At 35.5% G+C, this 27200-nt stretch overlaps 1 protein-coding gene across 9 annotated transcripts in view; it reads left to right on the top strand.

The window, feature by feature from the left end:
* Positions 1 to 27200, top strand: part of PCNX1 (pecanex 1) — a 94361-nt gene that overhangs the window by 45132 nt on the left and 22029 nt on the right. For 5 of the 9 annotated variants that reach the window (XM_052782309.1, XM_052782304.1, XM_052782303.1 and 2 more), the window contains 17 exons: positions 2563 to 2653; positions 4363 to 4420; positions 6534 to 6751; positions 7844 to 7997; positions 8744 to 8776; positions 9840 to 10011; positions 13498 to 13608; positions 14095 to 14186; positions 15467 to 15576; positions 17323 to 17428; positions 19199 to 19291; positions 20888 to 21038; positions 22959 to 23100; positions 24480 to 24657; positions 25066 to 25174; positions 25786 to 25915; positions 27052 to 27110. In XM_052782309.1, the coding sequence (XP_052638269.1) occupies positions 2563 to 2653; positions 4363 to 4420; positions 6534 to 6751; positions 7844 to 7997; positions 8744 to 8776; positions 9840 to 10011; positions 13498 to 13608; positions 14095 to 14186; positions 15467 to 15576; positions 17323 to 17428; positions 19199 to 19291; positions 20888 to 21038; positions 22959 to 23100; positions 24480 to 24657; positions 25066 to 25174; positions 25786 to 25915; positions 27052 to 27110 (2007 nt within the window). The remainder of the gene's footprint in view (positions 1 to 2562; positions 2654 to 4362; positions 4421 to 6533; positions 6752 to 7843; positions 7998 to 8743; positions 8777 to 9839; positions 10012 to 13497; positions 13609 to 14094; positions 14187 to 15466; positions 15577 to 17322; positions 17429 to 19198; positions 19292 to 20887; positions 21039 to 22958; positions 23101 to 24479; positions 24658 to 25065; positions 25175 to 25785; positions 25916 to 27051; positions 27111 to 27200) is intronic. The other 4 variants (XM_052782305.1, XM_052782310.1, XM_052782308.1 and 1 more) reach the window with 3 other exon arrangements.

Here is a 27200-nt window from a genome sequence, read left to right as displayed (position 1 = left end):
GGCTTTTCTGGAGAGCCTTTTGATTTAAAACAAACAAAAAAACCCCAACAAAACAAAACCCAAAAGCAAAACAAAAAAGGAGGCATGCAACTTTGTTTTATTGAGAAGCCATACTTTCCTTGACAGAGAGCTAACTTTCAATTGGAAGTCTGTATAAGTAGGGAGGTGAATTGCAAGTATGGCAAAACCTGAGTCTGTTTTGTAGTTTGTGTGTAAACAATTGGAATTAAGTGTTCTGTCTGTTTGCTACCTCTTTATTAACTATGTTTGTTTTATCCTACCATGGCCATGCAGTACTTACAGCAACAATACAAATGCAGTAAATTTTGAGATTCAAAGACAAGTTGGATGTGAGGGAACTGTAGATGCTTTTTAAATTGAAGTGGTTTATGCTAAAATTTTTCATACTTTGAGGCCCCTTTCAGACATTTCATGAGTATAAGAGTTCAGTAAACTTCTTTTGAACAAATGTCTGATGTATTATCTCAGCCCAAGAGAATGGGAAGTTGTATCTTGCAAGTAGCATATTCTAATTTCTGTGACTAGAATTTTATTAATTTAAAACATAGCTTAATTTCCAGGCTCTCAATTCAGTAGTGCAAAACATGAAGAATTTAACCCAATTTTCCTTGTCTCTTTTAAGGACTGGTTGCCCAGATTTTTCCATAGTAATGCATAATTTTGTCCTGACTAGAACCTGAAGCGTATTATCTAATACCTTCATGTTTGCTGTTGAATTTTTTTTTTTACTGATGCAGCTAAGAAATAACCCTGTGTAACTAAGGTTATTTATTAGTTGTGGGGAAGAAGATTCCTAATTTCTTGCACTATTTTAAATTTTAAACTTCAGTAACAACTCTTTACTACACTATGCTTTAAAAACTAAAGGATATTTAACTAAAGCGCTTCATTAAAATCTTAAATATTGAGGAAAAAACCCTAACAAGTGAACTTTCTACTTGTATTTCCTTACAAATGCCTATAGCAGATGTAATTAAATATTGAGAAAGAGCTGTTGCATTACTGAGCTCTGACACATGCTGTATGTGACTCCTGAGCTATGTAGCTGACTGCCTTGTCAGAATGGTTGGTCTTAGCACAGCTGCGGTATGTGTCTAGTTGGTCTGAAGTGCCCCCTCTGAGGGTAGAAAGCTTTATGAAGATATTTTCAATATACCAGTATTTTTTTCTTAGTTTCACTGGTTTTAATCATCCAGTTCAAGTTTAACGTTCTTGCATTCAAACAATTCTAAATTGAACTTTATTGTCTGTGGGTCTGAAGAGAAGTAGGAGCAGGATCATAGTGTGGTGTTTTGGTTTGTTTTTTTTTTTAAATATATCAAAAAACACTATCAGAAACAGGTTATGTTCTTGCAGAAAGGGGAAAGAATGGAAGCTCTGATTCTTGTTAGGTATTTCTCCTGGGACTGCTCGTTATACTGTATCAACAGAAGAAGCAAGAGCTGCAAGACATGTGGCTGAGAGGTGTAGGCAGTTTTTGCTTCAGATGCTCCTAAGTGGGATTTTTTTGTTTTGTATAAGCAGATCTTAAAAAATTGCATGCTTTGCATCATGGCTTAAGAAGTGTTTTGAGCTAGAAGAGATGGAGAAGTTGGCAAGAACACTTCATATGAGATCAAACTTTCAAAATCAGCTTCCTGTGTTCAGAGCTGAAATATATTGAACCTGGCCTTCAGGGGAAATTACAATCCTTATCTATCTGATCAGACTATTGTGGGAGAAAGGCACTGTAAAAACATCATATTGTGAGTAAGGTAATTTATCATTTGAGTTATAATCTCCAGCTACTTTTTCTTAACTATATATTTAGGAATAGCTTGATATTGTTCATTCAAAAGGTTTTTAATAACAACTTTAGGAAATTATGGTTAATGGAGTTCCAGTAACTCCAAATGGTTTATCTGAGAAATTAGTTTGCAGTCTTCTGTTCTTACACCAGAGCGTTTGCTTCTGGCTTCTAGAACAAATCTCTGCCTGCCACTCCTTTTTTTAGTTTTTCTAGAGGTGGAACTTATGAAGCATCTCTGGCCACTTCTTTCACTCTTTGTTTCTTATCAAATAGACACGTGCCTCTCAAAAGAATTTTATTCAGTACATGTGAGGAATCTCTGCCGTGGTTCTTAAATGCTGATAGCGAGTGATTTACTGATTGTTCTACTGGGGGTGGGGGAATGGGGAAGAACTGAAGAAGGTGGTCATTGCAAGTTGTTCACCTGGTTATTCTCCAAAGCGAGGGGGGGGGGGGGAAGGCTTACATTGTGCTTATGTTGTGTTAATAGGGACATCTTGTAAATACAAACTTAAAATTTAATTCAGTATTGCAGTTTACTGTATGTACGTCATGTAAAACAGTATGAAAGAGGACTGAGTAGCTAATGTCTTGTGTGCTCTGACACATTAATGTGTAATCACATTTTATATTTTGACACTGATGTAAATTTAGATGTCTAAATTGATCTCAGTAGTAAGTTAATAGAAACTAGTGCCAGTGGGATGAAACACTATGAAATTTTGACCTGCTTTTTACCTTTTCTTTAATAGGTAAGTTCAGTTCTACGCTCTACGAGACAGGGGGCTGCGACATGTCACTTGTGAACTTTGAGCCAGCTGCAAGAAGAGCATCCAACATCTGGTGTGTGTGAAGGCCAGTCAAGAGTGATGATTCTTGTCTTACTGCAACCAAATCTTTGACTTAAATTTTAAAAGGTTATTTAGTATGGACTACAAAAAAAATCAATATAAAATACTATCCATATACTTTGAAACCTAAGTGATTTTTACTAGAAGATGACACTAACTGCATAATCTTCTCCACTTAAATAAATCTCAGAAAATGAAGACTACTATTAGCTTAAGCAATAAATGTCCAAACTGAGAACTTGACAAATGTGTTTTTGATTGGCTTATAGAAAGCCTTTCTTAAAGGATTTAATGCAGATTTGGGGAAAGTAGGTGGCTGCTGACTATAATGGCTATTAATTTATTTACAAATGAACTTCCAATTGTGAAGCAAATGTAAACTGATAAATTTGTTCTTAAGTTCATAGATGGCATGAAACAATACATGGAAGTGTTAACATGCCTGAGGTTAAAATTTGACTTATAGTTGAAATAGCCAGCTACATACTGGAAAGTTCATCTGCTGTTGGAAAGATGCCCTTTCTTTGAAGGCACAGGAGGCAGAAGAAAGAAAAACAACCCAAAACCTCCCATGCTCCCCCCTGGCCTAATCCACTTCACTATATAGAACTGCTCTGAAGCTATTGCATCATGCTGAATGCTACAAATTCCCACTGTGTGTAGGTGGAATAGTTACTGGAATTATGGAGTAATGAATATAAAAGCTCCCATCTTCAAATCTTTCCTGTGAAAGTGTGCAAGCGCCTTTTGTAGACTTGAACTTTGACAAAAAGTTCTGTATTCCTTGCACAAAGCTGCCAATGCCTGCCTCTACTGCTTGCATGTTCCAGATGCAATGGCTTTGCTGATGGCTGCTGTTGTGAAGTTTTATGTGCTAACGGAAGGAACAAAATGGCAACATCTAAATAATCAGATCTCAGCTTTAGAGAATACTTGAGTTTCAGTGAAGTAAAATTGATAACAAAGAATGTTTTTATCTTAAGGCAAGGAACTGAAGGAAAGTTGCATAAATTTGATACAAGTCTTACAGCCATGTGATTTACATGGAATACAAACATCCAAAAGCTATCCAAAATTGGGCAAAAAAGCAGTGGTTGGATATGGACTCTCATACAGTAAGAGAAATTTCTCCTCATCTCTAATGAATGGAAATTGCAAAGTAATTTTGCTCTTCTTACCAGAGGTTTAAGTTTATTTAAAGTTAAGATTTTCAAAAGCAATTTAAGATTAACTCAGTATAGTCGTGTTAAGTATGTACTATTTTTAGCAGTTTTGGGACCTTGATAAAAACAGTATAGAATTAACAAAAACTCTGTGTGTGAATGCATAGTGGACTCTGCACTCCTTTAGAGGTGATGCGTGTTTCCACATCAGTAGCTAACAGATTATGAAACATCTTTGTTTTTCAAGTGGAATAATCACTGTCATGATAATCCTTGTTAAACAACTTAGGGTGTTGAGAAAATTATACCAAGTGTAAGGGTAAAGAGTCTCCTGATTTGCTATAGCTACAGAATCTATCACAATGCGCAAGACTAAGAGGATACTTGTATTTAAAATATGTGATCAAAGGAAAAACTTAAAGATTTTTAGATAAAATTTTAAATGAGTCAAAATTAATTTGGGAGACTAGAAAATTTGAGTGTCCTGTTGAAATAAAATGTAGTTTTATAATCTGAAGTCTTTCCCCTGTTCTTATAGTGACACGGACTCTCACGTATCGAGTTCTACCTCAGTTCGCTTTTATCCACATGATCTAGTAAGTTTTTCTTATTTATTTTTAAAGCATGCAATAAAAACCAGAAGACTTTCCAATTTTATAGCACTGGTTAATCATCCTATGTGGTAGTTCTTTGTTCTTAAGAAGGATTTTTTGCCTGGGTTTAAATGAAGATAAGTATTTATTTATTGTTGCAGTGTCTTCATACATACATACAAACTCATCTTTCTGCACAGCACTTTAAAATTTAGATATAAATGGTTTCCTCTGATCTAACGCATAGTGATTTTCTAAATCAAGTGGAAATTGGGTGTTCTGAGATACCTTGTAAGGGTTTCCAGAGCTGACTGGACAACTTGGACAGAGTTTTCCTTTTGTGCATTACTAAGATTAGCAGGCAGCAGAAAGAATAAATTTCATGTTCTGACCAAGAGAAACTTCAGTAATTTCCCTGAAAGGAATTTAAAAATCTGTTGTTGGAATCTGCTGTACAAAATCTTAATTCATACGCAAGGAGTGACTTGGAAAAAAGGCAGAGGCTTTTGCTGTTTCATACTGTAAATAGCTTTAAAACTCCTTAGTTTTGTGATCTCAAACCTTTATATTGTTGGCAAGTCCAGACATACCTGTACTCTTGATTCTGCTGTGTCATGAAAACAGTGCAAATGGTCATGATTCTTAAGCTAGGAAACCAAAGTAAAGTGTATTGAAGTACCTAATGACCTAATCAAGAGGGAAAATGAAATATGGATTCAGCATCTGGCAGAAGAGCTAGAGACCTCCATTTGCCTGACTGTGCCTTTGATCAAGAGTGTGCTTTTCAAACCTGGTGTCTGCTAGAGGAACTTTCTTTGCTTTCCACCATCCCCCTTGTAATGCAGCCTCTTTTTCTGTTATGTGCTATTGGTTTGCCAGTGTGGTACCGTCAGAGGGAATGATTCTGTTTAAGGCAAACTTGTATTTATAAAAGCTTAGCCTGTGTGCATAAATGGAAATTTCCACTAAAATTTATTATTAGTGTGACAAATGTTACATTATGGTGATTCTACCTTTTTAAGAAACCAAGTTTTTAAAAAGTCAGAAAAGCAGCTGTTTTCTGACACAGCTTGTCTTAGATATTACACTTCATATTTTTTAAATGCCTTTAGAAAGGGAGTGTTCCTGCTTGTTGTTTTTATTAGTATTTTTCTAGGAAGGAAAAGCTGGCTGAGCATAGTTACAGTAGGCTGATGCTTTAAGGAGTCATGAGAAAATTTCAAAAACAAGAAACCAAATGTTAAACTTCATAAAGCTGAACAAACAAAGGAAAAACTATAATTTTGACACTTAAAGGTGACATGAGTATTTAAATTTTACTCTTTGCCTTAAAAGATTGTGAAGATTTTCCATAAATTACATTTTAATGACGATATTGTTTAAGAATAAAGGGCAGCACATTCAGATGTTTCTTGGCCTGTTAATGAAATTTATAAAGTGGGTTATGTGACTTTTTAACCTTCTGAGTGCTCTCCTTAAATGTCCTTTATGGTTGTTAGTATTACTGTGATTTCAAGAGAACTCTAGAGTGGCAAACTACAAAATAAGTGAGAAATATAGTCAGTATAAGTAGTACTTGACTAGTTAGGGTAGAGCTTTTTTTACTTTGAGTATACTCTGAATGTCGTGAGTTTGAATTTGACCACTGATGCATGCATATGTTGCTTTGTCATGCAAAACCAACCATTCAGCATGGGTATGCATGCAGATTAGCTGACTATATGAAATGTGTTGTAATTTATTTAAATTCAGAATTGGATTATTCTTGTAGTATACGTTATTCTTGTTCACGTATCAGTTTACTTGTCTTCAAATTTGAAGTTTTCAGAGTAAATGGGATAATGTGCTTGGAAGACATGTTCATATTTCATTTGAAATAAGGTATATGCTAAAATGCCAAACAGTTGTGTTGTAAGCAAACTATTATTGCTGCTGGTGCTATTCATTTTCCATTATAAGGATAGGAAAAATAAGTAGAAGCCGGAGAACCGAGTTTAACATATAACTTCTCAAAAGTGAAACTAAATAATTCTAGCAGTTTATTCCAAAGCAGTTTTCAGTAGAATACAGTGATATAATTAAAAACGAGCTTTTGTTAATACTGACTTTCTCTTAGCTTTCTCTTCCTCAGATCAGGTTGAACAGGCTGCTAACCATGGATACAGATCTGCTGGAGCAGCAGGATATTGACCTGAGCCCTGACCTTCAGGACCACATGCAACCTCAAGAGGAAGCAGCTCAAAAAGTCAAGCAGTACTATCGCTTTTGGATCCTTCCTAAGCTTTGGATTAGCATCAATTTTGATAGATTAACTCTTCTGGCTTTATTTGATAGGTGAGATCCTTGTATGTTACTAGACCTCAAAGTAAAGATTAAAAAATGGTAACTAAACTGAATAATACAGATAAAGCTATCCTTAGAGAATTGTACTTACTGTACTCTGAAAGTTGAAAGAATAATACAGAATGCAGTATTTCTAAAGTAATGAAGGCTACTCTCCCTTTTTCTCCAGCAATGCTAGAAAGGGAAAAAAAAAAAACCCCAAAAACCCAACCCTCACTTTGTGTGAGTGGGGTGATAATATGTTTGAATAGTCAACAATAGAGATTTGTTGCTAATCTTTAAAGCTAGAAAATAATCTTCTCCAAAAAATGAATTGAAAGGGTCTAGAACCTGGCATACACTTACATTATTTCAGGAAGTAGAGAAAATTTACCTTCTGTTTCAAAGCATTTTTCCAAAGGGTCATCTAATACCGTAACCTGTTGTCCCTGCTGCATTCACTTAGTGGAATAAAATGAAGGTGACACCCAACACCCCCAGTTACCAGCTTTTGGAATATATAGAGTATTTAAATTTTGGTAATGAACTTCCTTGAGTTAAACAATATAGTAGTGATTCTGTCTAGGCAGAAATACTGTTGATTGTGTTCCTCAGCACTACCTGTATCACATGGAATTCTCTTTATTCCACTTGGCCTATCTTAGCCAAGTGAGAGTGTTTTTAGTTTCTTCGTTAGAAAATGATGAATGACAGATTATATATGGGTAAGCTATCATGCATATATTTTTCACAGGCTTGTAATCATCCTGTGTGGGCATTGAATATAGATTTGTTACAGACCATGCTTCTGGTTAAGCATTTGAATTATTTCTCAAGTTATCTGCTGAAGTTATCTTCTGCTGTTTAAAGTTCAATTCCATAAGATACTAATTGCTTTCAGCTATCATTGAAAACCTGGTAGCTCCTAGCTTTGCTAAAAGACAGTGTGCTAGGGTAGTCTATGGAAGTTCAAATCTGTTCTTAACTACTTTGTTACCAGCAGCATAACTCTTGTTAACTTCTGACCCTAACTGTTCCCTTGCAGCTTTTTATAGATGTAGTTAGCTTTTAATTTTTTTTTCCTCCCCTGTCTCTCTAATACAGGAATCGTGAGATCCTTGAAAATGTGTTAGCTGTCATCCTAGCTATTCTAGTTGCATTTCTGGGCTCTGTACTTCTTATAGAGGGCTTTTTCAAGGATATTTGGGTCTTCCAGTTCTGCCTGGTAATAGCCAGTTGTCAGTACTCGCTGTTGAAGGTATTTTAATTTCTATCTTAACTTTCTATAAACAATAGAAATAACTTTGGTTGGGTGTTGCAGGTTGGTTAGAGCTGTAAGTCAAAAAATGCATGTTTATTGTTTCAGAAGAAATGAGTAAACTTCAGCTTCGTGGAAAGTTGAATAGATGGACATGCAAGGTCACTTCACTAGAATGGTTCTGCATATGTTTGTTAAACAACTCTTTATTTGTTGTTCTTGTGCACTTTTTGTTTTCCCAAAGAGGAGCACATTCTGACTGGTTGAAAACAGCCTACAAACTAAACTTGAAGCTTTTATGTTTTGTGGTGGTTTTTTTTTTGTGGATACACCTCAATGCATTCATATTAAGCAATTATATCGAAGCATATTTTTAGTCAGAATCTTAGTTTTTATTAGCCAATTGTTAACAGTATCTTTGTAATTTAAGAATTACTTTATTTCCTTATGATTAGACTATTAGGGTGGAAATTAGATTTAAATTTAAAGCGCATAACATTTTGTGTTTAAAAACAAGGTAAAAGTTCTAAAAATGAGGTGTTTTTAAAAACTTTGGCTATAGACATATACTCTTTGAACAGATTTTATGGTTTAATACATTGTGATATTTAAAGGCTGTAGAGTGGCATTGTAAAGTTAATTGTAGATATTATTAAAAGAACTTTAATCAAGAAAGTGTGGGTGAGGGGAGGTAAACAAACTTATCCGTAGATTGGGTAACTTTCCTCTATCCATTTTGGTTTCAGAGCGTTCAGCCAGATTCTTCTTCCCCTCGACATGTAAGTCATGGGCATGTGCCACTGTACTAACCCTGCAGATGTAGAACTTCCACAGAGAATTGATCTTTTTGGTTTGATCTTTTCAGCATTTCTCTTATGTACCTTCTCATAAGGCACAAGAGACTTATGTTGTCTTAGTGTGTGAGGAGGGAACTGATACTATTGTATTATCCCCCCCACCCCATATGCTTTGTTTGTATTTAGCAAATCATGTCTTCCCTGTTTTAAGCCTAGCTTTTGCTATAGAGCCATATCACAATAAGTTTTTTAATGTATCTTTAGTATTCAAGCAATTATACTGAGAAGTGTTCTTAATGTTGTGATTTGCTATGCTGGTATGAACTGATGCAGCTTTGAGGTTCTATTCTGGTCTTGTAGATCATTCAGTTGATCTAGTGTGCACACAGCCTTATTTTTTTCACTCTATTAAGCTGAGTATGCAATGCTTTAGTGAGCATTAACATTTAAGCATGGAAATGTTAATGTGCTAGTGTTGCACAATATATTTATATTCTGTTGTGCATCTGCTAGATTGCCAAGACAAAATATTTTTATGTCCTAAATAAGATATGAAAAAGCATTATTCCTCTGCAGCAAGTAATTCATATTATTTTAGGTAATAAGTTGTATGTTTTAATGAACACACAAATACAGATGATTATTTTTTTTCCCAGCAGGAGCAGTATGAGTAATAAACATTAATTGCTTTTTCTTCAAAATTAATATATTCTGTCTTGCTTATGAAGCCCAGGCAGAGTTTCTCTGGCATCTAGTATTACAAGAAACATACTTTAAAAGTTAGAAGAGAATAAGGGTAAATATAGCTTAGTCTAACTTAATCTGTTGTGTTCTCATTATATCAAAGCCACAAAAAAGACTTGTATCACTGCAAGGCAATGCATTAAGGATTTTATGAACAAAACTTAAGGATGTACTGAGGTGACAGTACATTAATTGATTAACAGTGATTAATTTTGGTTCTGAAATGATCTGTAACAGAAGAGTAACCATTACTTTTTCTGCTAATAATGAAACATTTTCTTTTTTCTTTTTTTTTTAACAGGGTCATAATCGTATCATAGCCTATAGTAGGCCTGTATATTTCTGTTTATGTTGTGGTCTTATTTGGCTGTTGGATTATGGCAGCAGAAACATATCTACAACAAGATTCAGGCTGTATGGAATGGCTTTCACCAACCCATTGCTGCTGCTTTCAGCCAGGGACTTAGTTATAGGTGAGTGGCTTTTTCATGGGTTTGAATTGTTTGCTTCACCACAGTGAAGCAAATGTTGGGTTTTTTTTCCACTCTGCGTCTTATGACACTGTTGCATCATCACCTTCTAAATGCAGTTCATTTAGTTTCCTTTGGAAAGAGTAGTTTTAGTTTTGCTGAAGTTTATGGGAAAATTCCCCCCTTCTGTAGCTTTGCTATAACAAACTGCAGAGATGTCAGCTAATATGGTGTCGTAGAAAAAAAAATAATTAGCTTTTTAATTATGTAGTATCGTAGTCCTCATCCTTGAACCTTCTGTTAGTTCTTCTTAACTTGGACCTGGATATGCTACCCTGTGCTTGGACCTAGCTGCTCAGTAGTTAAAGAAATGTTTTGATTTGGACTCTTTCGTAGTCTCTAGAGGGCCTTGTGGCAAATGAGCAGGAGTTCTTTTAAATCAGGTTATTTGTGTTTAGCAATTAGGTAGAACAATACAGACACAATTTTTAAAAACATTACAGACAGATTAAATCTTATTTAATGTGTCTCTTCTCAGAACAGGCCTATCAGCAGTACCAAAAATATAATTTTGGGCTGTATGAGGTACTTTGATTGTATTCTGAGCAGCACAGTGCATTCACAATACTGCTGGCATTTAACACCCCAACCCCCCCCAAAAACCCAACCCCCAAAACCCCCAAACCTTTCCCCTGTTTACTTACAAAAGCTATTGAAAAATAGTAACAGCTACATAATCTCAGGCAGAGCCCATAGAAAGGCAAGAGAACGTAAACATTTGAAAACGATCTTATCATGGGAACTTTGTGCATATCCTTTAATGGAGCAAAGTTATTTGGGTGATCCTCTCTGGATCACCTCTTTGGAGGGGGAAGAAAATCTGTAAGAATTAATCTAAATTGAACACACTTGCTCTTCACTTGTACCAAAATATCTGTGCATGGAAGACTACAGCAGTTAAATGTTATGACAGCATGCCTCCAGTTCTTGGACAGTCTTCTGCCCAGGAAAAGATTAAAACTTGGTCTTGGTTTTGATTCTTCTTCTTTTTTTAAAAATTTTCTTTTATTTTTGACTTTTAATTCATTAATAAGAATTACTGGCTTCAGCATTTTGGGTATTAGTTTTTATTACTTGATTTTTAGGAACATCCTGAATTTCATACATCATACTGTTTTCCCCCTTTGACTTTCTGCTAGTGAATCTGTATTTAAATGTAAATGTCCAGTGGGAAAAGGTCTAAGCCACTTATTTATGAACAGAATATTATCCAGGCATTTCCAAAGGTGCTTTTCTACAGATTCCATGGATCTAGTCATGCACTGGCGTATTTCATTCTATATCTGTGGTGGAAAAAGAAGTTAAGACAGCAGATATTTTTGACTCATTCAAGATAGAACTAGCTTCATTTACCCTTGTTTATGCTTTGTCACTTTTGGAAGTCTTTTCTTCCCTTTCCTATCACCTTGAGTTGTTGCCATAATGTATACCCATAAGGTAATATGTGAATGTGTATGTAGGTGGTGTGTTGTATTGTGAAAGTGACCTACTTTTAAAAAGTACTTAACAGTCTTTTCCAGTTTTAAAGACATGCTGGCATCTTCACCAGGCCGTGTCTGTTTTGGGATTAGCTTTTGAATCTTCTTAGTTCAAGAGTCCTGAATGCTTTTAGACACTTAAGTTTTACTGTTCTTCTCAGGTATCTTGCACCAACTTATGTGGTTTATATTTCTTAGCAGTTCTACCAATAAAATTCATGTTGCCAGAACAGCTCTCACTTCTTTTAAAACAAAAACAAAAACCCCCAAAACCCCCCTGCCCCACACGCACACCCTTGCCTTTGGAGCAACTCTTAATGTTGCTGAAGCACTGTTTCAAAAACCTTTTGTGTATCGCAAAGCAAGCTGACTGCTAGCAAACATACTTTGTTGGCATAAAGTAAAAATCTCAGCTGCCTTTTTTTCCCATTCCCAGGCACAGCTACTAGAACAACACAGGTGCAGGGCAAGGCAAACTTTGTGTTTAGATAACATAATTTCTGTGTCCTTGCCAACAGACAAGTAAGGACTGGTATAACTTATTTATTGCGTCCCACATATTGGACTTGATCAATTGGTCTAAAACTGTTCCACATTTATAACAATTATTTTCTGTTTTCACCTAGGTGGTCCCCATTAGAGAGCAATTCTTTTACGGACTTTAAAAGCCATCAAAAATGTTGGCTTTTTGTTGGAATACTCTTTATAAATTGTGTATTCCCAGATCTATTTTGTAATTTTGTTTTCAATGGACCCAAAACAGTTCAACTTCAGGCCTTCACGAATCAACTTTTTAACCTGTCAGTGAGAGAACACTTTATTGTTTGCCTCCTATGTAGGCTTCCTTGAGTAATCATTTGAGTTGAAGGTTTGACTTGAGAATTCTGAAAAATATTTTCTTTAGGTCCTACATATCTGGTCATTAGTCTTATATTTCCTAATTTGTATCAGTAAAAAGATGCAGAACTCAATGTTTTTCCCAAGCCCTGAACCTACATGTTTTTAAACAACATTTAGTTATTTAACTTTACCAATGAGTAGCAAAAAAAAAAATCAGATTCTCAGTGCCTGTCTCACTGTAGATATTTCTAATGTGATATCCTTTAGTATCCAACCATTCTGTGGCTATGAAGTTAGAAACTTAAATTTGAGACTTGTGATTCTTTACAGGATACTTTAAAATTGGCTTCTTTTGGTCTTCTGATATACTGCTGCTTGTGAATTACATCTGAACTACTTAACAGTTGTGTAGAAGATTATTTCTGCATCTTTTATTCCTTCAAATGGAAAGTAAATGATATGTATGGGTTGGGACACACCATCCTCTGTATTAAAATTAAGTGGCATTCATATACCTTTGCATTCTTAAGTCCTGTAACTTGCAGAGGTTTTAATAGTTCATATGGTTACCAATTTTTGTTTAAAAAAAAAAGTCATTTAGGGTCAGAACTTTTCAGAAGTGGTGCAGGAAAATGAGTGAAATTGTGAGATGTTATTAGTGGCAAAAAAAATCGGAGGTGAAATGCTTGGCCTCTCTTATGTCAGTGTGGCTGGTGTTAGCTTGTTCTTGTAACTCCAGACAGGCAGTTAGGCTCAGATAAGCCTCATTCACAATGAGTGAAAACTTAGAAATCTTCTAATCTGTAAACACTCTTGGCTGATCTTTGCTAAATAAAAATGGGAAGCCTGAATTTGCCTGTGTCCATTTCTACAGCAGTTAAAATGGAAGTGCAAGCAATCTTCTGACTATTGGTCTATGTAACCTCTATATTCAGTCTGTTCTGAGTCACTGAAGTAGAGATTTACATAATGGATGTTTTCCTTGGAAATAAGAGTAGAAATACTTCAGTGATGTTGAGTTAAATGGTGTGTGTGATACCCTGGAACTTAAACTGTACCATGCTATGTTTTTCATATTCACCACTTTTTCAACTATTTTTTTCCTCCGTAGTGTTTACGCTATGTTTCCCTATAGTATTCTTCATTGGTCTCCTGCCTCAGGTGAATACATTTGTGATGTATCTCTGTGAACAGCTGGATATTCATGTCTTTGGTGGCAATGGTGAGTGTTGTTTCTTATGTCAGTGGCAAAAGCATTAGATCAGGAGCAGCCATCAGATTAGTAGGCTAGTTAAAAATTTAGTGATTACACTATTTGTATTCCTACCCTCTAAGCATAGAATACTAATTGTATTTTTAAAAAGGCTCAAGGTCTTCTGATTGATTATTGAGAAATAGAATTACTGTACTAGGAAGTCTGTCAAAAAGTATACTTTCTTCCTTGACTAGTTTCTGTTGCAGTTGTTAACCATTCCCATGGTAATGCTGTTGAATAAATAAGGTAAATAAAGCCACATAAAATGCTCTTTTAAAAAAACTTTTATAGGGGAAAATACAAGTAGTTGCTGTGGGTTGGATTTCTTTTTTTATATCAGAGGGGTGTGGCAGCTAGGGGGCTGATATCGATCTTGAACAATCTGAAGTATTTTGTGTTCTAACCTAATTAGATAGCACTGTTTAATTTTTCTTTCTTTTCTGTGATATTCAGCTACCACAAGCCTGCTTGCAGCACTTTACAGTTTTATCTGTAGTATTGTGGCAGTAGCATTGTTGTATGGACTGTGCTATGGTGCCCTGAAGGTGAGCAAAATTTTAGACACAGCATACATTAATATTTTGGGGTTTGTTCTCTGCTTCCTTGTATCTTAGATACTTAAATATGCAGAAAATGATTTAGAAATATTAGTCTGATTTGGTAGGGTTTTATACTTGCTCAACTGTGATGTCAATCAAGGAGATGCAATGCAGGAACAAAGCAGATATTTTGCTTTTAAAAGGTGTATGATTTGTGCCTGCACTAACAGGCTATTTTTTTGGCCAAAACCACATGGCATTTACCATCAGTTCTGTTCTACATGGGTTCTTGAAAAAAAAATATGTAAGTGGCTTGTTTCTAGGACAGTCTTCGTGTATTGGTTTGTTAACCTCTCAAAATGGCTCACATGAGCATTTTTTCCAGTGCTGCAAACCAGAAATAGTCTTTTCAAATTAATCTTTATTTGAAAAGAAACCAGGAAATAGTTTATAGTTCACATCAAAGTGAAGATGTGTGCCTATCTAAAAGGTGGAGTTAGCTGGCAAAGGGGGGAAAAAAAGAAACCAACCCCAAAACCAACAGCTTTTCCTTGCTTGAAATGCCATTCTGTTTGAAAACAGTGTGGTGGTGGAGGTGGTGCTGTTTGTTGGTTTCAGGTGTCTGTCAATAATCAAATGCTCACAGTTCACAATTAATTGTAGCATGAGTGCCTTCCAACTCAGAGTTGACTGGCTTTTTTCACTCTGAGTAAAATGTTGCTAGAGGAAATACTCCCATGATGCTATGGCCCACAGAACATCATTAGTGTTCTGTGAATTTGTAGATTTGTCTCATGAGCCTTTTGTAAACACATCTGTTCAAGATAAACAAGCTTTAGCAAAGATCACTGTCTCATCTTTGCAGATCCAGTACAGATCATGAAAACAAAAACAAAACCACTGGTTTAATCTGAATCCAGCACATTAGTAAAAAATAAATCTGAGTAAAAATGTATGTAACTTTCAAAATTAAAAAGTGACTAAGTGCAACTCTAAGAACCTGTGGCCTCAAGGAATGTGGGAAATTCTTCGTAAGGGTTATGAAAACTGATGACTGTTTAATAATTAAGATGGTGTAGGCTTAAGGGATGTACACTATGTTAATTTCTGATCAATAGTTAAACATAGCACAAAAATATTGTTCAATATTTACCTAAAAGTCCTGTTTCATTTTTGTGGAACTGTAGTTAACTTTTCAATTCTCTTACTATGATGTACATAATTCTTGTATGTCAGATAAGTGTTACACTTTGTCTCCTTTATTAACATTTCATTTCTGTCTCCAGGATTCTTGGGATGGGCAGCATATTCCAGTTCTCTTCTCCATATTTTGTGGTTTGTTAGTGGCAATATCGTATCATCTCAGCAGACAAAGTAGTGACCCTTCTGTACTTTTGTAAGTGACTCAGTTTGTGTCCCTACCCCAAGGAAGAAGCAAGTTGCAAGGGAATATTATAAATAATGTTAGATATTAGTACTGTTTGAACTGGTAGTCACTAGCGTTATCAAAAATAGTGTGATATTGGTTCAGTAGTTAAAGAGAAATTCTCAGATTTTGCACCCAGTTCCTCCTCTAACAACAACCTTTCTTTGTGACTTCTGGCAAATCACTTACATGCCAAAATCTGATTTAACTGCTTGCTGATGTTCTCCAGAATGCCAGTCAGGTGCCATCTTTCTGCTGGTGCATTTGCTGAACAATCTGTACCCATTCGGTATTTAAAGAGGTGCTCAAAGCACTAGTTTAAACTGAAGCCCACGTGGTTTTTTTTAACTGTTTCTCTCACTTAATTCGTTACTGTGTTCTTATCTTGAATGTACACTCAAAGCACTTGTTCAAATAATTTCATCTTGGATGTCAAACAATAAGGATCTGTTTTGATGAGCATTCCTATCTAGCATGGGGAAACATGTATTCACATTGCTATTCTGAGTTGAGTATTGGTCTGATGATGAGAGTATTTCTGATTCAGTTAATAATTATGTGTGTAAAACAAGATAGTTCCAGTAGGAGAAACACCTCCCACAAAATAGCCAATAGAGGCTTAGTCACATAACTGGATTAGGCAGAGCTTGAACTTGGATTTAAATTTAGCCATGATGTTGGATGAATTTGATAAGCAGTAGTCAGGGGTAGATAGTGAGGGGCCTCTTCTGTGAACAGGGAGATTGATGATTCGTGAGTGTTCACACAGAAGGAAAATTCTTACCTTTGGTTTGACAACTAAACCTTGTCCTGTTACTCTTAGTTCAGATGACTTTACTCAGTTGGTATGAGGTCCTTGTCCCTAGATCCCTGTTCTTTTTTTCTTTCCAAGTGCTATAGCCTGGATGCTTATGTTTGACCTGCAGGTTCACCTATTTAGCCAGATATGGCACAATTAAGCATTGCAATACATTGCAGTATGTAATTGCAAGTACATCTTTGAAGATCTAGGGCTCATTCTGTAGTTAGCTTCCTGTCCATAAAAAGAAATAATACATGTTTCTGTACTACATAGCGTATTGTAAGAAAAATCACATTGAGGGGTTGTGAGATGCTTAGGTATGGCTAGCAGTGCTGCATATGGTCTTCTAAAAGCTTAGATATAAGTTGTTTGGGCTTTAGTACCAGCAAGGTCTGCTAAGAATTTAGTAGTTTGGTCAGCATAGCTAGTTCATGAATTAATCAGGGTAGTATAGATTTTTTTTGTTGTTGTTGCTGTTGAAGTTTGAATTAAACCAAGGAATTATTGGTTTTCTAATTGGTGTTGACAAATAGACCACTTCTAAATTTTGCACCAAGTTACATTTCTGTTCAGTTATTTATGAACTAAAGGTTTATTTCATGAGTACTAAGAACTCCACTTAAAATTCAGTATTTGTTCAGTTACTCCTGTTGGTACTGGAGAAACTGCCGTTTGAACAACATTTGGCTACTTGTCTTTAATGGTGGTCATTGTGTGCAACCAGAGAACTAATTCTTTTATAAAGTTGAGATCTCATCTTTGTAAATTTGCTTAGCCATGTGAAAGCACTAATATGCCAGGATTATTTTTTTCTTGTAAACATCTTGTAATAGAACTTTTGACTTGGTTATTCTTCTAAAACCACATAGAACAATACTTGCTTTTCAGTAGGTTCTTTTTTGTCTGTCTTTAAGCTCTTTAGTGCAATCAAAATTTTTTCCTAATTCTGAAGACAAAAACCCCGAGGATCCTCTGTCTGAAGTAAAAGATCCTTTACCTGAAAAGCTTAGAAATTCTGTGGTAAGTAAGCTTTTTAAATTTTTTTTTAATTCATTGTAAGCATTTACTTTATGTTGGTTTGTATAGCATCAATCTGGATCTTACTTAGCTCACAACAGTTGTTAATTACCATGGTGTTGATTAGAATAGATATATCAGAGTTTCGTTTAAATCTGCGTATGAACCAATGTACTACACTAAGAGCATAATGCTTATATTGCAATTTAAGTTATGTAAAAGGAGGCATGCCAGAGAATTGGAATTCCCTAGTGAATTCAGTGAAGTATCATTGAGGATTTTCTTCTAGCTCATATCGATAATAATAAATGATACTTGCTTTTGTGCAGAAGTTAGTGGGAAAGAGTTAATGGTGGCAAAACTATATTAACTCAGTATTTCTAGTAATTGTGAGCAATAGCTTTGTGGGTGCTGTTCCAGAAGCAGAAAATAAATGGTGGAAAGTGGTGTGGGTTTTTTGTGGTTGGTTTGTTTTGGTGTTTTGTTCTGGTTTTTTTTTGTTGTGGTTTCTTTTAAAGAGCAAATGTAACCTGTTCTGTTTACTTTAGTACATACTTCAAATTTTTAGTACAGATTCACTCTAAATATTTATGAAAGTAGTAATATTTAAACATTATTGGTTTTCATACAGTGGAGCAGTAAGTAAAAGACTTAAGCTTAGTATGTTTAACTTGTACAAAAGAAGGTTGAACATTCATTTAACCTTGTGTAGGGCTTGGCTGTAGGGGAATAACTGTATGGATGGGTTTCTCCTAGTACAGCAGGCAAAAGTGTGACAAGGTACAGTGTGTGGAAACTGCAAGTAAATATTTAGAGCAGAGAAACTGCAATGCTTTTAAAGCTTAACAGGACAGAAATGACCATAGGAGCTGCAAGCTCCTCTTTAGTTCTCAGTGTTGTTAGTCACCAAGGGGGCAGGGGAGCTGAGAATTATGATACAATCTTTCTTCAGTATTTTCTAAATTGGGACTTACAACTTTTTTTTTTTTTAAATCAGTATCCCAAGAAGTTAAGACCTTGCAGCAATAATTGCTGTGTGTAATTATTTGGCCGATTTTGGAGTAGTTAATCCTTTAATGATTTTCTGGGCTGAAAATATTAATACTGTATTTACAGAGTGGGAACAGGTCTAAACTTGGGAGACTGAGTTGTAGTGGCCTTAAGTACATATTGCCCCCTTGTGACTGAGTCTGGTGTTACTTGTTTTGTTGTTGGGTTTTTTTGCCTGTCATCAACAGCTTGTCTTCATTTTTTAGGCGTAATGGAAAATTCAGACTCATTCCTCAGGGTTGTTCCAAAGCTGTTCTTTACCCTTTTGCAAAGGAGGGGGAAAAAAGGTTGAAGAGCCTAGTTGTTCTTCCTGGTTGTTAGCTCTGTCTAGGCAGCTGTTTTCCAGAGCTCTTAATTGCCCCATAGTCTAAGCAATTGTTAGATCATAAATGGGAAATTTGGTTAGCCCTTCCAGCTATTTTCAGTGCTGTAGGGGGCTTCTTATACACTCTCACAGTCCAGAATGAGAGAGAGAATATATTGGGTATATTAATTTTTCCTGCCCCACTTTGAGTATGTATCTTTCCACTTAACTCATTTGAACTAGTGCTCTTAGCCGTAAGATTTATGTTGTGAAATTTCTGATAACTTCAATGGAAGTAATTAACACTGGCATGATTTGAAAATCTTGAAGTTTCAGTGTTACTGCTGATGGGCATTAACAATCTGAAGAGGACAACTGAAGCTGGCATTTTCTAAAATTATTTTATTTTGACTCCCCAGAGTGAACGACTGCAGTCTGACCTGATTGTGTGTATAGTCATTGGTGTACTCTATTTTGCAATTCACGTCAGTACAGTATTTACAGTTTTACAGGTAAGGTGTTCCATCATGTTTGCCATGTGTTTTCTATATACAAATACTCTAATGTGATATAGTGCTTATTCTGGTATTGCACCAAGTCTCCTGACTAGTTTTAGGTGGTCTTTAAATATATAGTGTGGCAAGTACATGACGTGAAGATCTTCACATTCCAGTTTTATGTGTCCAAAAGCTCCCCTTCCCCTGCTCTTTCCTAGTTTCTTCTTACATTCTGGATTTTTATTTTAGTTTCTGAACACAAAATGCCTGCTTTTCCTTCATCTATCTCAGCTAAATAGTGTCAGGATCATTTTGGAGTAAGGAAAAATGAAACTTTTTTAAAAAAAAGTTTAAAAGGTTTGATTCTTAAAGACTGGGGGGCTGAACCTTGACTAAGCAATTGCATGCTAGTATGGCTGTTTGTAGACTATAGTATGGGGAGTACCCCTTTACTGGAATTGTTACTTGCAGGACTTCAAAGAGCCTTTGAGTTTCAAGTTTTTTACTTGTCAATGTATCTACTATTACTGCTTTGGATACTTTTAATGTGTATATATATGACTCCTACTCGATCACGATGACATGGGACCAGATCCTATGCTTTAATTTGTTTAAGCAAAGGCATTTGCCTAGAGAGTTGCAGTTACTGAATTTCTTCTTTTGGTATTCCTGTAATGGAACCATTGGTTAGGTTATGAACAGCTGTATATAAGGCAAATGAAAGTTTCTTGCATGTATTTCAGAAGGATTTTACCCTGCCACTGCTGCCTACAGTTAAAGAAAGAAAATAACTTTTAAAAGCATATGTGTTTAGGTAGCTTCTGGTTTTCAGGTGAAGTGTCCTACTTAAGCAGGTGTACTAGTTTTTTCTAAGGAAAATATCTCTTCTATTGTATGGCTGGACTTCAGCAGCCCTCCGGAATGTTGCTTTGTCCCATGTTTGAGAAACTTGACTATATGTTCTTCACCAGTTGCATAGTTCAATAGGCTTAGGCTTCACAGAATTTCTGAACCAAGAGCTTATAACAAGGTAATGCAATCCTAATTTTGCTATGACATATCTAGAAATTTAGAGAAAATTTTAGTGTATTTGAAAGCATTACTGTGAAATCCAGTCTTTGTACTATGTTAATATAGTAGTATTTTGTGACTTCTGTGAAAGGGTTTTGGTCTTGGTGGGAGGCTTCTTACTCACTTTCTTCTCAAGAGAATATAAGATTAATGATTTTTTTTTTTCCTTATGCTTATACCTCCTTTTATCCAGCAGATGAAAATATAAATTGGGTTCAGCCTTCAGAGGATAATAGCTTTATCATTTATAAAGTGCAAATAGGTCAGAAGCAATGGACTATGCAGGCAGATTGGTGTAGTATTTTTACTTTAAAATACTCCTCAACTTAGTGAAAATTTGTTAGAAACAGATGGTTTGTTCTCTCACAGGCATTTCTTGTTTGATCTTAAAGTTGGTAGTATAGCTTATCATGAAGAAATATATTCCCAACTTACTACTACAGTAGGACCTGCCTAGATGCTGGAAAAGGTATTACATCATTAGTGTACGATTTTGTTTATATAGACACAAACCTTAATTTCTTCAATTCTTCTTTTTAGCCTATTTTAAGTTATGTTCTCTATGCATTGGTGGGTACGGTAGGCTTTGTGACCCATTATGTTCTGCCTCAACTCCGAAAGCAACTTCCTTGGCATTGCTTTTCTCACCCGCTGCTGAAAACCAAGGAATACTATCAGTTTGAAGTCCGAAGTAAGTATCATTCAAGACACTTTTTTGAACTTGCTGTAGTTGCTGACCAACTTGTGCTACCTGTTGATACACTTAATCTCTTTTTTTGTTATTCTCACCACTGGAGTATTTAATGACATCTAATCTAGAAGTGTCTTAGTTTCTCAGTTCCTCATGCTTTGATTCTGTGACATTTTATGTATCTCTTAACTGATGATGGTAATAATATATTACATGTACTAACATTATCTCAGAGCAGTTCCATTAAAGCACAGTCTTCAAAATCTTAAGTTGCAAAGTTTGTGCTAATGATTGCCTTAATAGTTTTGTATACAGGTAGAATACGTTTCACTAAGTATTTCTTCAAGATAGTAAGTTTTCAAATGTTTTAGAGGGTTAGGTATGATGAATGCTGTCAGATTTCATCTTGGCATGGATTTGGTTAATGGTATTGTTGACATGTTTAACAAAGTAGTACAAGTGGCCTACTAATGGAAAAACACACTAAAGGAGTCTTGCTAGTTGACCTGTGTAGACACGCACTTGCACCTTGTGTTAAAGTCTATGTTTCCATGAAATCTTTCCCTGGAGGCTGCACAAGATACGAAGTTAGTTATACTGCTAAGTTTTCCACTATGGATAAATATAGTGGTAGGTTGTGGGGTTTCCACTGTTGGAACGTTTTTATTAACAGCAGACTTAAGAAATTTCTATCAAAAATGGCTTAGAAACAACTGAAGCTATTTTGTTTTTTCTCTTCAGTTAGTTTTTGAGGTAAGACAGTAATGAAAAGAAAGTGAGCATCCTGCTGCTTTCAGGAGCAGAGAATTATCAGAATTGTTTTGCAAACTTCCTACCTTTGTAGCAGTTATGCAGTGTGGTCTTTTCACTGATGTCTAATTGTGGGCTTTTTTTTTTTCAGTGATTTGGTGTAAAGTTGGGTAAATATGAATAGCAATTGTAATATGATGCCAAACTCTATTTGGAGGAAGAAGTGAAAAGTGCAATTTTATGCTCTAGATTTTTAATCTGCAAAACTAGAGAAGCTATAGTTGGTGCCCTTTTCCTGATACCCAACTTCAGCATTTCCATATGTAGTAGTGTTTTCAGGAAAGATGAAGGTCATATCCAGTAATGTTAAATACAAGTTTGTAGCATCTCCCAGTTTGGTCCCTGTAACTTAAAGAGAATTCATACCGTGTCAATGACTAATTGTCCTTATGGCTTCTGTTGTAGAAAAGGAACTTCAGTTTTTGCTGGGGCTCATCTAGGCATGTGCAGTCATTCATAGCAATGAAGAGGGGTGGGCCTTTTTCTAGCCTCTTTCAAGTATACCTTTAACCCTTCACGTATACAGCAACATTTAACATAACTTTTGACATAGTCTCTTCCAGCCTGTATTTGCACTGCCTTGTATAATAAGTTTTATCATTATCTTCATTTGCATTGATTTGAAACATAGCAATCCTGCTACGTGGTTTTGCAATTACTGTGGAAGTTTAAAAGAAGTTCTTAAGTCTCAGACATTTGTGTTGGCAGGTTACATATGCTCTTCTATATTGTAGAGTTGTAAACCAGAAATCTTTTGTTTCAAATACGGTTGGAATATGCATCTTTTTGGATGAGATAAAGTACATAATGTTGAACAGCTTCATCAGTATCAATGTTGAAATTGTTGAAGAGGTGGTTAACTGGGTTTGTTTCCTGCAGTGTGCAGCAAGCAAGTAGTTCGCAAACTGTTATATTGTAATACATTTTGTATAGATGTGTAACAGTGCAAAAACTCTACTGGGGGTACCAACAGTAGCTTAGAAGGAGCTTCTTTTTATTTTGGTTAGATAAAACTATGAAAGTTCAGTATGAGAATACAGTTAGAGTTCTGTGAGCTGAGTTTGATTTGATAGTGCAGTCTGATTTCTTCTTCTTAATATATCTTGACAGATGCTGCACATGTTATGTGGTTTGAGAAACTTCACATTTGGCTCCTTTTTGTAGAGAAGAATGTTATCTATCCACTGATAGTCCTCAATGAGCTTAGTAGCAGTGCTAAGAATATTGCTAGTCCAAAGAAACTGGATACTGAGTAAGTAGAAAAGCCTATCAAGTAATCTGAGTATGTCTACTGTGGTGGGAAATTAATAGTGAGTTCTGGCCTCAATGGGAAGACAGTTAATGCTATTGCCTTAAAACTAAGGCAAGGAACAAAGTTCTTTATTTGAAAGCTCTTATAGAACCAAGTCACCTTGCTGATTTAAACTGAATGGAGTATTACAGTGTTAAACTAAGAACCCCCACAAAAATAAATCATTCAATTCATAGCATATACTACAAAGATTGCAGGTTGCAGAATTACCTAGTAGTGTGATATTAGAATTTCCTTGTTGATCTTCAGAGTCTATAATATGATTATCTGGACTGCAAGTTCAAGATAGTGACAATATGTTCTGGTATTTTGTCAGGTGAAAGTTTGAGACTTGTGTAATGCACCCTGAGTTGGTGTGCCAGCTTGTAGCCCCTCTACAGCTTCCTGGACTCAAGGAATTCCCTAGGCCTTCCAGCCCCTAAGTATAATCTGTATCCAGATGGCATTGCACACTGCCTCTTAAACTGAGCCTTAGTTATAATCCCTCAAGCAGTGTATCGGTCTCAGTGAATGAGAGTTCATTAATAGGCCCTGCATTTTTTGCCTCCAAGAACAGCTATCAGGTGGCTTTTTTGGGTTTGAAGTTCTGTTGGTTTAGAACAGAAGTGTTGTAGAGAAAATAAATCTTGAAACAAAATGGAATATGTACTGGGGGTTGGGGCATTGGATTTTGGGGCTTTGGTTTTTAAATTTAATCATCCCAGGATCTAGTAAGTTCTTGCTTTGGGTTCATTTGTCTTGTCACTACAAGATGTTTGGGAGGAATATAGCCATTACATTACTTTAACGTTATTTTTATAACCCTTTGATCTGTCAGTTACTAAGAAAAAAAAAAAAATCACTAAGTTGTGGTTGCCCCAATACAAGCTAGAGCAGTATAGTCATGCAGGAACTAATGATAATCCAGTGTTCATTAACATCCTCTTGCTGATTAATCTAGAGCACTCCTAGCATTTTCGCATTTCAACATTCATAACCTAAATTAAAGACCAGGTTTCTGTTCAGAGTACAAGGATATTTCACCTCTTTTTTTTTTAATTAGCAAGACTCTTACAAATAATGCTAATCCTTGAATATTGATTGGCTTGAGAATACTGATAGAAAGATCTGGATAGTAAACTTAAATAAAAAAAAAAAAATCTGAAGTTGTCTTTAAACCCAAACAAACCCCCCCGCCCCCCCAAAACTCAAAAAGCAGCCCCAGATCTAAACCTTGAGTTTGAAGAGATTGACATTGCATGATAGCAACAATTTAGGTGGTCTTTAAATCCCTTTTGGACAGCAGATAAGTAACTGTTTTGTGTGAATTTCTTATACAGGTTGGGTGCTTTAATGATCACAATAGCTGGCTTGAAGTTACTGCGTTCATCATTCAGTAGCCCAACGTGCCAGTATGTCACTGTTATTTTCACAGTGCTCTTCTTTACTTTTGATTACAAAAGTTTTACTGAGACCATGCTGCTAGATCTCTTCTTCATGTCCATACTCTTCAGCAAGGTAACTTTAACTCTATTTCTAGGTGTTTCAGGTCATCCAAAACAGAAAACAGATAGTCTTAACTGATAGGTAATCTTCCAGATCATCAGTCCTATTGATACTGTAATAAATGTGCTATAAGACAGCTAAGACTTCTCTTTCCCAAAGCACTTCTGTCTGGTTCAGAAAGCATATGTAACTTTCTAAACATCTCATGAGTTTCTGTTAGCAGAACAATGAAGTGCATATTATGTTTCTTGCTTCACTATTACATCCTTTTTGTAAGTCTCAAGGCTTCTGGTAGACCAGTAAGAACTCTAGGGTGACCAGTAAATTCCTCAGGATATTTGTGTACTGCAAAGCATGTTGATTCTCAGCCAAATCACTAAATTTTCTTCTCTCTTTTTGTTTTCTTTTTTTTTCCTGTAGCTTTGGGAACTCTTTTATAAATTGAGATTTGTATATACCTACATTGCTCCCTGGCAGATCACATGGGGATCTGCCTTCCATGCTTTTGCCCAGCCCTTTGCTGTGCCACGTATCCTTTGAAAATGCAGACTTTTTTCTCAAGTCATGTATTTATAACTTCTCAATGTTGCATTGTAATGGATTATGTATTATGGGCTAAATCTACTGAATGAACAGGTTTGTTTAGTGAGTGTTTATGAAAAACTGTGCACGCTTTCTGCCTTGCTGCAATGCTATGAATTATACAGTACCAGGTAGAGTAGGAATAGAATTCTTATATAAAAGAAACAGAGCAGGAGATACTTCATTCTGAAAATGACACAGCTTTTATTATGACAGTTATTCCCTTTTTGAAGAGTCACTAACTATGGTTTCAGTTCTTGAGTTTTGCATTTTAAGCTTCTGTAGACTGGTTTGAATGGAGTGTTGAGTAAGTACTCTGTAGAATTTTGAGAAAGAGTGACTACCATGTCTAGTGCCAAATTTTCACTTATTTCTGTTTTTAAAAACAAAAGTAATCCCCTTACTGCTGGAGATACTGTAAAGATACTTTACTGCATAAAAATTCTTGAAGATCTTGTTTTGCTCTTAATTGACATTGCTGTCTATTTCAGGTGCTATCACAGAAGCTTGAAAAAAAGTAGTTGTTGCTTTGCTTTCCTTAATTCTGTTATCCTACAGATTCTGCAATGTTGTTTGTCCAAGCAGCTGTGTCAGCTTTCTTCTCTACTCCACTGAATCCTTTTCTGGGAAGTGCAATATTCATCACTTCATATGCCAGGCCTGTCAAATTCTGGGAAAGAGATTACAAGTAGGTGAAAAAAGACCTTTAAAGTTTGTGTAATTTGTTTTTAATAATGTAACTATGGCTAAATGTGTTGGTTTGGTTTTTTGTTGGTTTTTTTTCCTCCAAGTACTGCTATTCCCCCCCGCCCCCCCCCCGCAAAAAACAGTTTATAGCACTGAAAGTCTTCAGTGAACTTGTTTCTGAAATATTGTAGCTTCTGGTTTTTAAACTAGCAACATTTGGTTTAGCTTCCTAAGTAGCTTCTACCTAGAGGTATGCCATCCTGGTAATTTTTTTCAACATAAAAATTATAGTATTGTAAAGTGCAATTCTAATCAGAAAGTGAATTTTATGTACAAAACCTTTTTATTACAAAAAGGTTTTGGGGGCAGTTCATAACTGTATTTGTATACATATAACATGTTCATTATCACTCATTTCACAGCTAAAACAGGCTAACCTCAATATAAAAATCTTTAAAGTAAATCTTTTTTGATCAAGGTGGGATCAGTAGTAAAAGATTCTTCATGTTAGATTATACCTCCCTGTGTTTTATTTCTCTTAAGTCCACTGTTGTTGCTGGAGTATCAGACCAGTGAAATGTTAGATAAACAGCATATAGGGCAAGATAAGCAGATAGTTCTGGTATTTATGGAGAATCAAATTTTCATTTCACTGCTCTATTGCCGTTTTCCCTTCTAACACTACAGCAGTTTAAATACAATGTTCCAAATCTTATGTTAAAGAGTTAAAGTTGTAACTTCAGCCAATGAAATAATAACTTTCTGAAAACTGCACTTTCAGTGAAGTCTACCAGAATGTTAGTTGTGCTGATTTAATTGTTTTTAAGTTTGTCACATCTAACTTTATGATATCTGTCTAAGAAAATATATATGCTTATCTCTAAAGCTAAAGATTATTCTATGGCTATCTACTGTGGACAATCTTTATTAGGTATTGGATCATAGTACTATTATAGGCAGAAAATACTTTTACGTGGGAAGAGCAGCAAATTTGCATATAAAATTATTTTAAAATAACTTTTTGAAACTGTTTCAGTGGGAATATTTGTTAACAATTTTTATTCTGTTAGTAGTTTCTTCCCTTAGATTTTTCTTACTTAACACAAAATTTATTACTGTATGCTTTATTATTTTCAGCACAAAACGTGTGGATCATTCAAATACAAGACTGGCTTCGCAGCTTGATCGAAATCCAGGTAGCTTTCCTAGTCTGATTTTGGTGGGGTCTTTTTCTGGGGGGGAAGTGTTCTGTTTTTATTTGGGTTTTTCTTTGGTGGGGTTGTTTG

This window comes from Harpia harpyja, chromosome 3 (assembly GCF_026419915.1).
Source record: "Harpia harpyja isolate bHarHar1 chromosome 3, bHarHar1 primary haplotype, whole genome shotgun sequence".
In the NCBI taxonomy this organism is placed as follows: Eukaryota; Metazoa; Chordata; class Aves; order Accipitriformes; family Accipitridae; genus Harpia; species Harpia harpyja.
Note: the sequence above shows the minus strand (reverse complement) of the source record. Positions and strands in the feature narration are given on the sequence as shown.